This window comes from Phalaenopsis equestris, unplaced genomic scaffold, assembly GCF_001263595.1.
Source record: "Phalaenopsis equestris unplaced genomic scaffold, ASM126359v1 Scaffold226633, whole genome shotgun sequence".
Lineage (NCBI taxonomy): Eukaryota > Viridiplantae > Streptophyta > Magnoliopsida > Asparagales > Orchidaceae > Phalaenopsis > Phalaenopsis equestris.
Window position 1 is genome coordinate 11,358 of NW_018244647.1, and position 13,671 is coordinate 25,028.

At 38.1% G+C, this 13,671-nt stretch overlaps 1 protein-coding gene across 1 annotated transcript in view; it reads right to left on the bottom strand.

Annotated features, from left to right (window-relative positions):
• Positions 1 to 525: 525 nt before the first annotated feature.
• Positions 526 to 13,671, bottom strand: part of LOC110037893 (glutathione synthetase, chloroplastic) — a 57,605-nt gene continuing 44,459 nt past the window's right edge. Inside the window, exons 10-12 of the mRNA XM_020742621.1 lie at positions 1,726 to 1,862; positions 1,190 to 1,382; positions 526 to 841 (exon numbers count right to left, since the gene is read on the bottom strand). Of these exons, the coding sequence (XP_020598280.1) occupies positions 718 to 841; positions 1,190 to 1,382; positions 1,726 to 1,862 (454 nt within the window). The 3' untranslated portion in view covers positions 526 to 717. The remainder of the gene's footprint in view (positions 842 to 1,189; positions 1,383 to 1,725; positions 1,863 to 13,671) is intronic.

Below are 13,671 nucleotides of genomic sequence, written 5' to 3' on the forward strand. Positions count from 1 at the left end.
GGAATATTCTCCCGTGTGTTATTCATATGTTATTGCGCGTTATTCATGTGTTATTGCGTGTTATTCATGTGTTATTAATGTGTTATTATGTTATTATAACAACAAGAATATTCTCAGGACACAATAAGATATGAATAACACACAATAACACTTGAATAACACGGGAAATATTCCCGACAGAGAAAAAAACGGCGTAGTAACACGGAAGAATATTCTCTTCCGTGTTATTCTTGTGTTATTGTGTGTTATTCATGTGTTATTCATGTGTTATTGTGTTATTATAACACCAGGAATATTCTCAGGACATAATAACACATGAATAACACACAATAACACATGAATAACATGGGGGAAATATTCTCCGTGTTACTGTGCCGTTTTTTTCTCTCTGTCGCGCGGGGAGTCGTGGAGGAATTTCATTGCCTCGTGCATAGTACTGATGTAATATTTTTTCCGTCAAGAGAGCATTTTGGTTTTTTAGTTACATAGACAAGAAGTAGATGTCATCTGTTATTGAGCCATTAATGTTCTACACGAAGAAAATACAATCAGAATTCAGAACCAAATAAATTATTAGTTTAAATGCCTATGACACTCTCTTTTCTAGTCTCTAGTAAGACAAATATCCCACAAAAAGCACATTGGAAAAATGCTAATAGAAAGAGGAAGATATCAAGTAAAACTTCAACAAGCTTAAGTTACCCTGGAGTAATAATTTTAAGTCAGATAAATACTATCCAAGACTGCAAACCCAGTAGCCACTCCACCTTCATTTGATGAGGAATCCTTTGTTCGCATCAGGTAACCACATTTTTCATTCATAATCACCTTGTCATTATTCCTATAAATTTAGACAGATTAGTCAATTGAGTTCATCGCCTCAAGGAAGGGGAATTTACACGACACACAATTCTTACGTATTTACATATCTCACATCCAAACTTTCATATTTACACACAAAACACTCAAATCTTTAATATCACAACAAAAATAGTACTATTATCACTTTTTAAAAGTAAAATACACTTTTTAATGCACATGTTTAAAGCACCAAAATGCAATGCATATAAAAATTAAAGTTTAGGGGTGAGATATGTAAACAAATAAGAATTTGTGCTACGTGTGAAAATTTCCCAAGGAGAATTTGGTCATTATTTCAAAATGATATGAAGAGAACTTAAGTATATACTTTAGATAGGCTCCATATATGCCGAGTTCTGAAATAGCGCGGCCTTGTTGAGGAATTCCTTCCCTGATGAGATAGGAAACAGAAGCAGCAGGAAATATCCTCTGCATCAAAATGTAAGCAGCTTGTTCCTTACTGTTCTCCTGTTGCAGCTTCAATAGCATTTCTTTCACGTCATCACCATAGATATTATTTCCTGGAAGCCAACAATAGAATGAGAAGAACAGATCCAGGAAAACTAAGAGGTCCTTTGGGATCAGCTTTATTTTTTATTTTTTTTATGTTCTGATTTGAACATAACATTTTTGATTATTTGATTGAAGTGTTATTTTTTATAAAAACATTCAAAAAACAAAAATGTTGTTTTGAGCGTTTTAAAAGATAAATTAATTTTTTTAGAAATAAAAGTTAAAAATAAATTAAAAAAACATTAAACAAACATTTTTAAGAAAAAAAGGAAAACAATAAAAAGAAAAAAAAACAAAATTGATCCCAGACGAGCCCTAAGAAAAGATTCAAAATAATAGCTTGAATACAACCTCCGCCTTCTCTTTGCGGCTTGAGCACAAATAATTCAGGTCTTTCGATGGCACGCTTCACGACTTCTGAGTCATCCAAACTCCATAAGCCTGCAAAACATTTTCGCAGTTTTGCAGCAGCATCCTCTTCAAGGAACCTTTAGTTAAAGGCGTCATACTATTTGATAAGATACCAAGATTCAAATTGCACATATTGGAACTATTTCTTTTGAGTATATTAGAACTCTAAATGGTAAATGGATTGTTACCATATAAATACACTAAGAAATTAAAATTCAGTTTTATCGAATAAGTTTTAAGCTTGTGTTTAAGATGGTGTCTCTAAAATTATAACCATAATCATCTATTATGTTATACAAACATTCAAAATAGCTATTAAAAAAGACAAAAAATAAGGATTACGCAATAAGAATCCATGAAAATATGCATTGCAAGGCTATGAAAATTAAAAGTTCATTTGAAAAATAATAGTGGCCTAGATATAGTTAGCAATAATGAAAGTAAAAGCACAATTCCAAAAATAATAGTGGTCCAAAATTTTTCACACAAGAAAACATACGATAGGAATTTTGAACTAATCAAGGCTTAATGTCCAGTTTGGAGCCCTCTAAATCCTTTGACCTAACACCTTGAAGGCACTATCCCTAGCATAATTGAGGACAAAAGTTATATTCCTTGATGAGGACCTTTCCATGTGCTTCACCTTACTATAGATGATAATGCTCACAACAACAAAGACTAGTCAGAAGCCACCCAAAAACATTGGGGGAAAAGGAATCACAGAAAGCTAAATGTAAACAGCAAGACGTTATGTAAATATTATTCTTATAAAAATAATTTAAGAAGTTCAAACTCCATTTTATTTATTTCTTTTGTGCTTTGCGTGAGCCCTCATGTTGACAGATTAAGGTTCAAAGCTCATTTAGTAAAAGGTATTGTTACTTTTTACAAGTTTACTTTAAATATTTAAAGTTGACTATTTGATTATTTTTCACCATAGTATTCTTCATATTTAACTCGTGTAAGATCATGAGCCAGCTAACTTAAAATCATTAAAACAAAGGATACCTCATGAAGATATAAGTTTTATTGGATGAGATTTAAATGGGCATGTTGGTAGAGTGGTAGTATATTATAGTAGTCATGGTACTTGATGATAATGGACCACGTAGGCCCACCTTTGAATTAGGCAACTGTGGGCCAACTGCTACATTTGAGGGGGAGAATTACTCCCCCTTAATTATACAATATTATGTTTTATTTCTTTATTTCTTAACATGATTTTGAATTTCCCTCCAATTCTATTAGGTTTAACCTTTTATATATATACTTGCTATTCGCTTCTACTACATAAATGAAAAATTAGAGTTATTCCTCTAAAAAAATTCTTCCAAAAATTCTACATGATATCAGATCTAGGAGACAAACCCTAGATCTCTATTTCAGCCAGTAGAATACTCTCTGCAGGTCCTCCCTAGCTTCCTGACTGTCAGATCTAGTAGTGTAAATGAGATTAGCCGAGCTCGAGCTCAGCTCACCTATCAAATTGTAAGCTCGAGCTCAAGCGTGGCTCGTAGTTGGTAGCAATCGACTTGCAAGCTCGAACTAAATATCCATTTTTTACGGGAGCTAATCGGACAAGGTGTTGCTGGCCAGAGAAAGAGGATGCAGTAATAACTCACCGGAAAATGTGTCAATGTGACTAGTGTTAGATTAATCGAGTCGACTAGCAAGCCAACAAGTTGAGCTGGGACAAGATCGAGCTCAAGCTCGTTTAGTAAACGGGCTATTTGAACTCGAGCTCAATAAGCTTGGTTCGTAAGCTCGTTAACAAGTCAAGCTCGAGCTGAATCGGCTCAAGTATACCATTAGTCGGATCCCTCCTTGCACAACGTCCCCAGCGCTGCCCTCTCCACACCTTGTAAAGAATTGAAAGGAGAGTGAACTTCTTACAGGTAAAAGAACAAAACAATATTTTCTTATTCACAAAAACATAGATAAGGGTAAAATGGTAAAAAGTGGCAAACATAAAAAATAATGGAGACACAACCAAGTTGAAGTTACGAGCTTCATTCACACGGCACCGAGAGCTAGAGTGGTTGGACCGAAAGCTGAAGCGGCTTGGAGATCTAAACCCAAAGTCAATAGCTAAGAACCAATGGTAGGTCTGTTTACCCTCTATCAAGATGATGGTAATGGATATTGATCGCCAGCTTGCTGGTAAGGATTTAATGCTTTGTTGTGGAAGAAGACTTAGTAAAAATATCAGCAGTCTGATCGCCGGTCATGATATGATGAAACTGATGTGGCTGAGTTTGAGATGCTCTTATGAAATGATAATCCACCTCTAGGCATTTTATACGTGCGTGAAATACTAGGTTGTGAGCACGAGCAATGACTGATGTGTTGTCACTACAAATCTTGGTAGGAGTAGATGTTCTGGTAAGTTTCTAAAGTAACCTGCATAACAATAATATTTTTGTGGTTGTGGTTGCAATATCTCAATATTTGGCCTCTATAGAGAATTGAACTACTGTGAGTTGTTTTTTAGCTGACCAAGGATATTGGAGTTAACCCAAACCACAATAGAAGTACAAATATTATTGTTGAAATTCAAATAAAGGTTACAAACAAAAACTCTCAATACTAGGAAAACAACAACATAAACCAAAGGCACCCTAGAGCGAGGACGACAAGGTGGGTTGCGGACCAGGTACCGGAAATGGGGGTTGGGAAGGTGGTAGGAAGAGTTGACGGCAGCCAACAAAAAGCATGTAGGTTGAACAACAAGCTGGGAAATTGGGGGAAGGGAAGTTGGTGGTTGGCTGGAGAGAGGGGCTGAGAAAACGTGGCAGTAGATTAGTTGTTGTCAAAGGGAAGTAGATGACGGGAGGAATAGGCTAGAACAGGTCAAAACCACCTGTAGATAAGAGAAGGGGGCCAATACTAATGGTAGGGAGGGAAAACCGATAGATGCGACTGGACCTGCCGGAAGGAGCACTCCGGAGGGAGAAACCAGCAGGGGGGAGGTCATGGGAAAGGCAGATGGCGACAAGGAAAACAACTGGAGTGCCCGTCTAGATACAGGAAGATGTGGGAAGCTATGGGAAAAGTGGCTGACGATAAGGTAAGTGGAGGTGGATTTTGGGGAAGATAATCACCACTGGAGGAGAGAGATACAACTGGAGCACCACCCTACTAGTCTGATACAACCCTAAACAAGGAAAACAGGATGCTGGCAGTTGTCCTCACAAAATGAAATCAAAAAATAACATAAGCTAAACCTTAAGAAATAAAAGCACATATAAATAGAAGAAGAGTAGGCGGGAAACGAAAACAGAAAACGCGGAATAATTCCCTCCCAATGAAAAGAGGGAGGAGAGGTCAATGAAGCCTCCTGTCAGACCGAAGATTCTCCTGCTTGAACCGATTGGGTCTGGTTCAGCCTTAAACCCCGCGCCACTCTCCCGGGATTAGGGGAGATTTGGTTTCATTTGTCAAAGTTACTAGCTTCTTGAAGAGCGATGTCACGTCCTCTGGATCAAGTAGACATCGTTCCGAAGCACATTCCGATAAAAGAGATATTTGGCCACCCTTGGCACAACCTGAGTTGGAACTGCAGATAGACGAGTATTCCCACCAATCAGGTATCACCCCATCCTAGTTGTAACCTATTTTTTCCACTCGTACCCGTCAAGATGCAACAGATAAAATAGTACGAAAAGAAATTCACTCTGGGGTGAAATCTGCTGCAGGTTGCACCACTTTCACTGGCTCCCTTTCAGGAGAGACCTCTTCACCGATGGGATCTGGAACCCATCGAAGAATTTCAGTCCCCATCAAGTTCCTTAGGCCCATTACCAAGTTGGGATTCATCTTTCCTATCTGACCATGTGACGATGGATACCATTTTGAACCTAAAATAACCTCTGAAAAGGTCCACATAATATTCCCGACATGACACAAAATGGCCTGACAAGCTGGACCTCCATCTAGAAGAATAACCAACGAGTTGTCTTTACATCTAAAAATTTTGCATTTCTCTTATTTGTGGTGGCTTTGTAACCAATGTAGGCTCTTCCAACTCATGACCTTTTTGGATATCTATGGTCAGTCCTGCTGATGTTTCTCTCAGTATCTGCAAAAAGGTGACTCAAGGCACAACAATTTCAAGCTTTACATGAATGTTCATTACAACGAGGTCACTACCTTCCACAACGACTATTGTTACCTTAGCCGGAACCTCTATCTTGAGGTTATGTAGAATTGGTAGTCTCTTCTTCATTGGCTGACAATTGAGAATCATCTATGAAGTTTATATCTTCTTTCGAATCAACGTTTATCTCCTAAACTGGATGCTAGTCCTCCTCCTTTATGTCCTCATCGGTTTCAGTGTATGCGGTGTCCTTCCTCAAATTTTCAACGACGTCCTCCCGGGTTGTCCATTCTAATTCAACATGCCCAAATCTATGATACTTGCAACATTTCTTAGTTGTGTCAGATTTGGGGATTTGAATTTTTTTCACTTATTCTCCACTTTGAATTAGCTTTTCCTCTTACAAGGTCATCTTAGATGTTCTACAGGAGTACTCTAGATATAAGAATTATGTAAGATATGGGAGTCGCTCGGTGATGTTGTCTCTCCACTTCTAAAGCTAAGTCCGCATCTTCTGTCTATAGTAAGTTGACAGGACCTGGCGCTATCTCCCGATTCATCTCCAGATTCTTTCATTCTCCTCTTTGACTCCCAAGATCAGGGTCGAGGTTAACCTCCCATTGGAATTCATCTTTAATGTCCGTAAGCCACCATTGAATTTGGCGGATCTCTCACTATATCTCCTCCCGACAAGTCTTGGGCATATATCTTGTTGGTGGCATGGTCAGGCTTTAATGTTGGGAGAAAAAAGAGGGTGTAGGAGACTCATTGGCAGTGTAGAAAAATTAATTTGGTGTTGCTGATTTTCAGAAAATTATGATTAAGTCAAATTCTTGTTGGAGGTTTGGGAATCGGAAAGGAAAAATTTTTATGGGGGTGGCTTGAGTAGGAGCGGATGCCAGGAAACCCTAGAATAGGACTAGGGTTGTGCTAGCTATGATACCAACTGATACCAAAGTTAACCAAAATCATATTGGAAATACAAATATTATATTGAAATTCAAATAAAAGTTATAAGCAAAAACTAAACATTAGGGAAATAATAACAAAACCCAAAGGCACCCTAGAGCGAGGACAATGTGATGGGCTGCGGGCTGGTGGAAATGGGGCTTGGAAAGTGTTAGGAAGGGTTGATAGCAGTCAGCAAAAAAATAGACGGGTTGGACAACAAGTTTGAAGATTTGGGGAAGGAAAGTTGGCGGTTGGAAAGAGGGGCTGAGAACAAGTGGCGGTAGATCTGTTGTTGTCAGAGAGAAGTGAGTAACATGAGGAATGGGCTAGAGCAGGTCACTACCACCCATAGATGGGAAAAGGGGGCCAATACTGGTAGCAGGTAGGGAAAACTAATAGCTGCAGGTTACAGCAGAGAGGAACTGTGGGTTATGGCAGATTGTGAAAACGGGAAGGAGCACTTTGGAGGGAAAAACCTGCTAGCGGAAGTCGCGGGAAAGGTAGATGGCGGCAAACAAAAGAGTTGGAGTAGCCAGCTAGATATAAGAAGATGCAGAAAGCTGTGGGAAAAGTGGCTGACGACAATGAATGAAGGTGGAGGTGGTTGTTGGGAAGATAATCACCACCGGAAGAGAGGGATACAGTCGAAGCACCACCCTATCCGTTGGATACAACCCTAAACAGGGAAGACAGGACGTCAGTGGTTATCCTCACAAATTGAAATCATAAAATAACATAAGCTGAACCCTAAGACATAAAAACACATATAAATAGAAGAGTAGGTGGGAAATGAAAACAAAAGGGTGGGATAATTCCCGCCCAATGAAAAGAGAGAGGTCCAACCTCCTACCAGATTGAATCTCCTCCAGCTGAACCGGTTGAGTCCAGTTCAGCCTCAAGCCCCACGTAAATTAGTTTAAACCTTAGATAGGTACAAAAACCAATAGTCAATTCTTGATCATCATGGTCAATGGCCCAATCGACATCTACATATGCCTGTAAGTGGCCCTGATGTGATCTGAAGTCCATGGTTGAGGGTTCCTCTGAGATACCTGAGAAGTCTTTTAAGTTGTTTAAAGTGCATTGTGTTTGATGTGTGCATGTATTGACTTAATTGATTAATAGTGAATGAGGTGTTTGGCCATGTAACTGTGAGACATTGGAGAGAGCCAATAAATTGGCGATAGTGATGGGGGTCAGAGAGGGGGGATGGATTGATGGTAAGCTTTTGTGAGTGTGCAGGTAGTGGGGTGAGAACATATTTAAATTGAAGCATGTAAGCTTTTGTAAGAAGGTCCGTAAGACAAGTAGTTTGATGGAGAAAAAACTTTTTCTTCTTGTGTCTATTTGTAGTCCAAAAAATTGAAAAATATGTCCAAGTTCTTTTAAATCGAATTGCTTTCCTAAAGAGGTGACTGATTTATTAATAGCAAAAATTGAATTTCCTAAGTATATCATCTACATAGATGAGTAAGTAAATGTGGTTATCTTTGTGGTGATAGATAAGCAAAAATGGGTCAGCATTACTTAATTTAAATTGTTGTGTATATTAAAAATTGAAAAAACTGGAATACCATTGACGTGATGTTTGTTTGAGTCCATATATAGCTTTTGTAATTTGCAAACATATCGAGGATGTTGATTGTCGGTGAAGACAGGAGGCTGAGACATGATAAAGTGTCATCTAGTTTTTCATGTAGAAATGCATTGGTAATGTCAAGTTGTATGTTCCAGATTTCTGTAGTGGCTAATGCAATGAGTACGTGAATGGTAGAAAACTTGGCATCAGGATTGAATGTTTTTTGTTAACCTATGTCTTGTTGTTGCTTGAAGCTTTGTGATTCTAGTCTGGCTTTACAGCGAGCAATGGATACCTTCATGATATTTTCTTCAAAATATCAATTTACAGCCTAAATTATTTTGTTGAGAAGATGGAGGCACCAATGTCCATGTGCCTTGTTGTTGAACTGTCATGAATTCTTCAGACATTGCATTGCGCCAATATGGTTGTTGAAAGCTTGTTCCTAAATTATTTTGTTGAGAAGATGGGGGCACCAATGTCCCTGTGTCTTGTTGTTGAACTGTCAGACATTGCATTGTGCATGGTTGTTGAAAGCTTGTTCCTATATTATTTTGTTGAGAAGATGGGGCACCAATGTCCATGTGCCTTGTTGTTGAACTGTCATGAATTTTTCAGGCATTGCATTGCGCCAATATGGTTGTTGAAAGCTTGTTTAAATGTTGTAGGTGTTTCACAATGATTGTAATGTAGAAGATTGAAAATTTGTGTGGGCTTTAGAGTTCAACTTATCATGGGATAAGGTTGTATAGTTGACCGTGAGGTGGATGCAGGAGGTAGAGCAATGGCAGAGGATGGAGTTGTGTGAGAATGTATATTAAGGGTGTTATGAGAGGTGTTCATATGAGTGTAAGTGTGGATGTGTGTGAGTTGGGAGAAAGTACTTGGGAAATTGTCAGGTTGGGAGTGGTGTATTGTTGTGTTAGTGGTAAGGCAAATGGATAAAGAAGATTGGATGTAGAAATTAAGAAGGAAGGAGGGGGTGGTGGGGGGAGGGGGGAGAGGTAATTGATGACATGGATGAAGGAGTTGAGATGTCTTTGAAAGGAAAATGATGCTCAATGAAGTTCATATGTCTTGATATGATAAGCATGTTCTTATTGAATATCATAACACTTGTAGTCTTTGTGCCTAATGCTATAGCCCAAGAAAATGCATAAAGATGTCTTGGGACTAAATTTATTATGAGTGGGATGTGGGCGCCACGAGAAACAAACATGGTCAAAGGATCTAAGGTTATGATATTCAGGTTTTAGTTTGAATAGCAGTAGAAAGTGTGATTTATGATAACTATTGGAGGATGGAAGCCAGATGATGAGATAGATGGTTGTGTAAAACATCTAAAATTTGGGCGGTGAGCCGTATTAAGAAGGGTGCGGGCAGTTTCTACAATATGTCAATTTTTTTTATTTCAGCAATCCCATTTTGTTCAGGTATGTAGAGGCAACTGAATTAATGTTGAACGCCGTGATTTATATGTATGTTTGACGTTGTGCATACAGTTATTCTCCACCTCCATCAATTCTCAAGTATTTAACATTTTTATTGTACTTGTTGACTAACTATTTGTGCAAATTTATACAACAAAGGTCAACTTCAGATTTATAATACGGTGAAAAACACCAACATTAACTTAAATAAGCATCAATAAAGGTGACATAATATTTGCATCCTTAATGGAGCATTGAAAAAATGGCCCCCATACATAAAAATGTAACTTTTCTAAAAACATATTTCATATTATTAGGAGAAAAAGACAATTTATGACTTTTGTTTTGACAAAAGTTTTTGTAGGAATGTTTAATTATTGAGGATGACAGTGAGAAAGATGTTAAAGAACTTTGGTATGGGGGTGTTCAAATCTATTGTGCCATGTCAAAAAATTGGTTTTAGCCACAAGTGTTGTAATGGAGTATAACCTTCTATTAGCCCGGCGGACGAGAAGTTTATGAGCAGTTAGATCCTGTATGGTAAAACCATTAGTGTCTAATGTGACAGAACAGTTATTGTCATTATAAACAGAAATTAATTTATGAGAGAGATGAGGAGCCCTTATGATAGAGGAAAGAGTTTTGCAAATGTGAGATATTTTGGAAATTTAACCATTTCCAACTGTGACTTTATCTGGTCCAGTGTATGACATAGGTTGTTGTAGATTTTCAATATAAGGGATTAGATGAGCTGTACCACCTATACCTAGCACCCATTCTGGATTCTTTGGTGTCATTGTGGTTGTAAGAGCAGTGGTTTGTTTGATGGAAGCAGGCTTGTACTGTAGATTGACTCGATTCCAATATTGAGGCACTGAATAGCTTTTCTTGTAGCATATTTGACAAACGACTGGGTTTTTATTTTATTGTTGATGTGGTTAGTGGGATTCTAGGAATTCTGATAGTTCTTGTTGTGAAAACTTGAGCGTCGAGAGAACTTTTTGGCATTGTTTGTGAAAAGCGCTGTTGGTTGGGCGGATTTGAGAGTTTTATTAGCTAGATTGTTTTCCACACTATAAAGGAGTAAAATTCTTCTAGAGCAACTAGATTCAGCTGAGTTTTGATGGTTGTTTTGAATCCTTGAAAACTGTGGAGGAGACCATTCAAGATATTTAATACGATATATTCATTATTGATCTTTGTTCTTGCTGCAATAATATTATATACTGTGTTCTTTATAGTTATGAGATATCGAGTCATAGTGTTCACGCCCATGATAAGATTGTGAGTTCGTTTTTAAGCTAAATAACTCTTGAACGGTTAGCTGATTGAAACCATCTTTCAAGAGTATTCCAAATTTCTGCAGTATTGTTGAGGTGAAGAACATAGTATAAAAATAAAGGAGAAATGCCAAGATTTGGTCTACTAAATACAGAGAGCATAATCTTGATTTTCAATTTATCTGCCAGTTTCATCTTGATGAAATATTGAAGGAGATGGAAGGGTGTGATCTAAAAAAGATTAAAATCCATTAGCTAAGAATAGTTTCAGAATTTATACCTTCCATATTGAATAGTTGTCATATGTGAGCGATGAGTTGGCCACATTCTTGATATGTTTCATCAAAAATTTCAATGTTGTGGAAATACATGTTTCCTTCATTTTGTTCAGGGACTCTAGAGACTGTTGTGAGGTAAAACAGAAGGAATCCACGGATTTGATGCCGTGAAGCTAAAAGCATTGATATCATGTAAAGAATTGAAGAAGGGAGAGAGAACTTCATACACATAAAAGCACAAAACAATATTTCTTATTTACAAAAATATTATTACAAAACACCTATTTATAGACTAAACAGTTGGCATACTTGTAAATACAGGTAAGGGTGCACTGATAAAAAGACGGATATGGGCAAAAATAAAAAACAGCAGAGACACAATTTGAGAACCCTAGCTGAAGTTACAGGCTTCCTTCAGACGGCACTGAGAGCTGGAGTGGTTGGATTGAAAGCAGAAGCAACTGGAGATCCAAACCCAACGTCAATAGCTGAGAACCATTGGTAGGTCTGTTCACTTCTCCCAGTTGCACCTTGTTCGGTGGAAATCAAGTTTAGCAGCCACAGCTTCAAGCCTTAAAAAGCAGCGGTCGGGTCTCCCACTGACTGGACTCTCCCTTTCAAGTGGAAATCAAGCGCAGTAGTTGGACGTCCACAGCTTTTCCCAGCCGCAGGGTTTGATGGGACTTTCTCTCTCTAGCAGAAATCAACCGCAGCAGCCAGACTTTCCCTTTCTAGTGAAAATCTAATGCCCACTTCTCTTTCTGGTGGAAATCAACAGTAGCGGCTGGACCTCTTTCTAGTGTAAATTCAAGCCTTGCAGGGGAATTCCTCTGCTTCCCAGACACAAACTCCTCTGCTTCCCAACTGTAAACCTTTTTGTGGTTCCCAATAGTAGTTGCTCTTGAATCTGCTTCCAAGCTGTCAGTTGCAGTTGCTCTCGAATCCGATGGGGACAGAAATGGTTTCTGTCTTAATCGGTCTGAAAATGACGAAATCCAAGATATGTCAGTGTTGCATTCTGTCGGTGATGGCCAATTTCCAATGGAAATTCTATGTCAGTGACAGACCGTTTCTTTTTCTAGTCGAAATCCTATGTTGACGACAGATAATTTCTCTACTGATGATGAGTAAATATGACATGAAAGTTGTTTCCTCCTACTCCATAGTTACTCATGAACCCGAACCTAGAAACTTCGACATTTGTAGCATCTGGAGTCCATTCTAGCATCACCAATCACCAACCACATGACAATAATTTCTTCCAGGTGTTTCAATCATCTCACCGAAAAAAAATATGCTCTAGAAACTACTAATGTGGAACAGCAGACATGAAAGATTGAAGATCACAAGGTTACGCCATGGCTTATCAACTCTGTGACCACATAAATTAGAGAAAACTCCCTCTTGTACAAAACGTCAAAAGAAATCTAGGATGCTGGTTGAGAACCCTATTCAAGTGTTGACAACACCTCTTAAGTTGTTTAACATTGAAACTAGATTACATGACCCGCGACATAATGAGTTGAATGTTATTCAATATTTAAACACTATAAAAACTGGCTTCAACTAGATATGTATGCAACATACACATGGAGGTGCTTGCAAGACGCTGCTCTTTATAAAACCATTGTTGAACATAAGAGAACCATTAAGTTCCTTCCATGAAGGAACTAGATGAAGTAGGAGGAAAAATCATGGGAACCAAATCTCTTCCCTCAATTTGTGAAGCATTTGTTGAAGTGCAAAGGGAAAAGAGTGGAAAAAAACTCATGATGACAAGTAATTCCACCACACTAAATGTTGACAACTCAGCTTTATACAATCACAAATCATTGCAGGATAGCAAATCAAAAAGGAACGGACCATGATATAAGCATTGCAAGAAGCTGTCATTTAATGGAGAAATGTTGGAAAATTTATGGAAAACTTGCATATTGGAAGCCCAATAGAGTCAATGTTGATGGGAAAAATCAATCAAACATAGCATCAAAGGAATACAAGCCTCATGAACATACTCCATTTAATAAGGAACAACTTGAAACTCTCCAAGGAATTTTGGGCCAATATTTTGAGGCTTCTACCAGTCTTCTAGCACATTAAGGTAGTCTCCTATCTACACTCGTTGTTGTCAACAAGAAGAAGCAGCCTTGGATCGTGGACTCTGAAGCATCAAACAATATGATACGAGATATCACTATTTTACAATCATTCCATTCTTGTAAACACCATGTTGCACTTAGAACTGCAGTTGACTCCCTTTTATCTTTGGAAA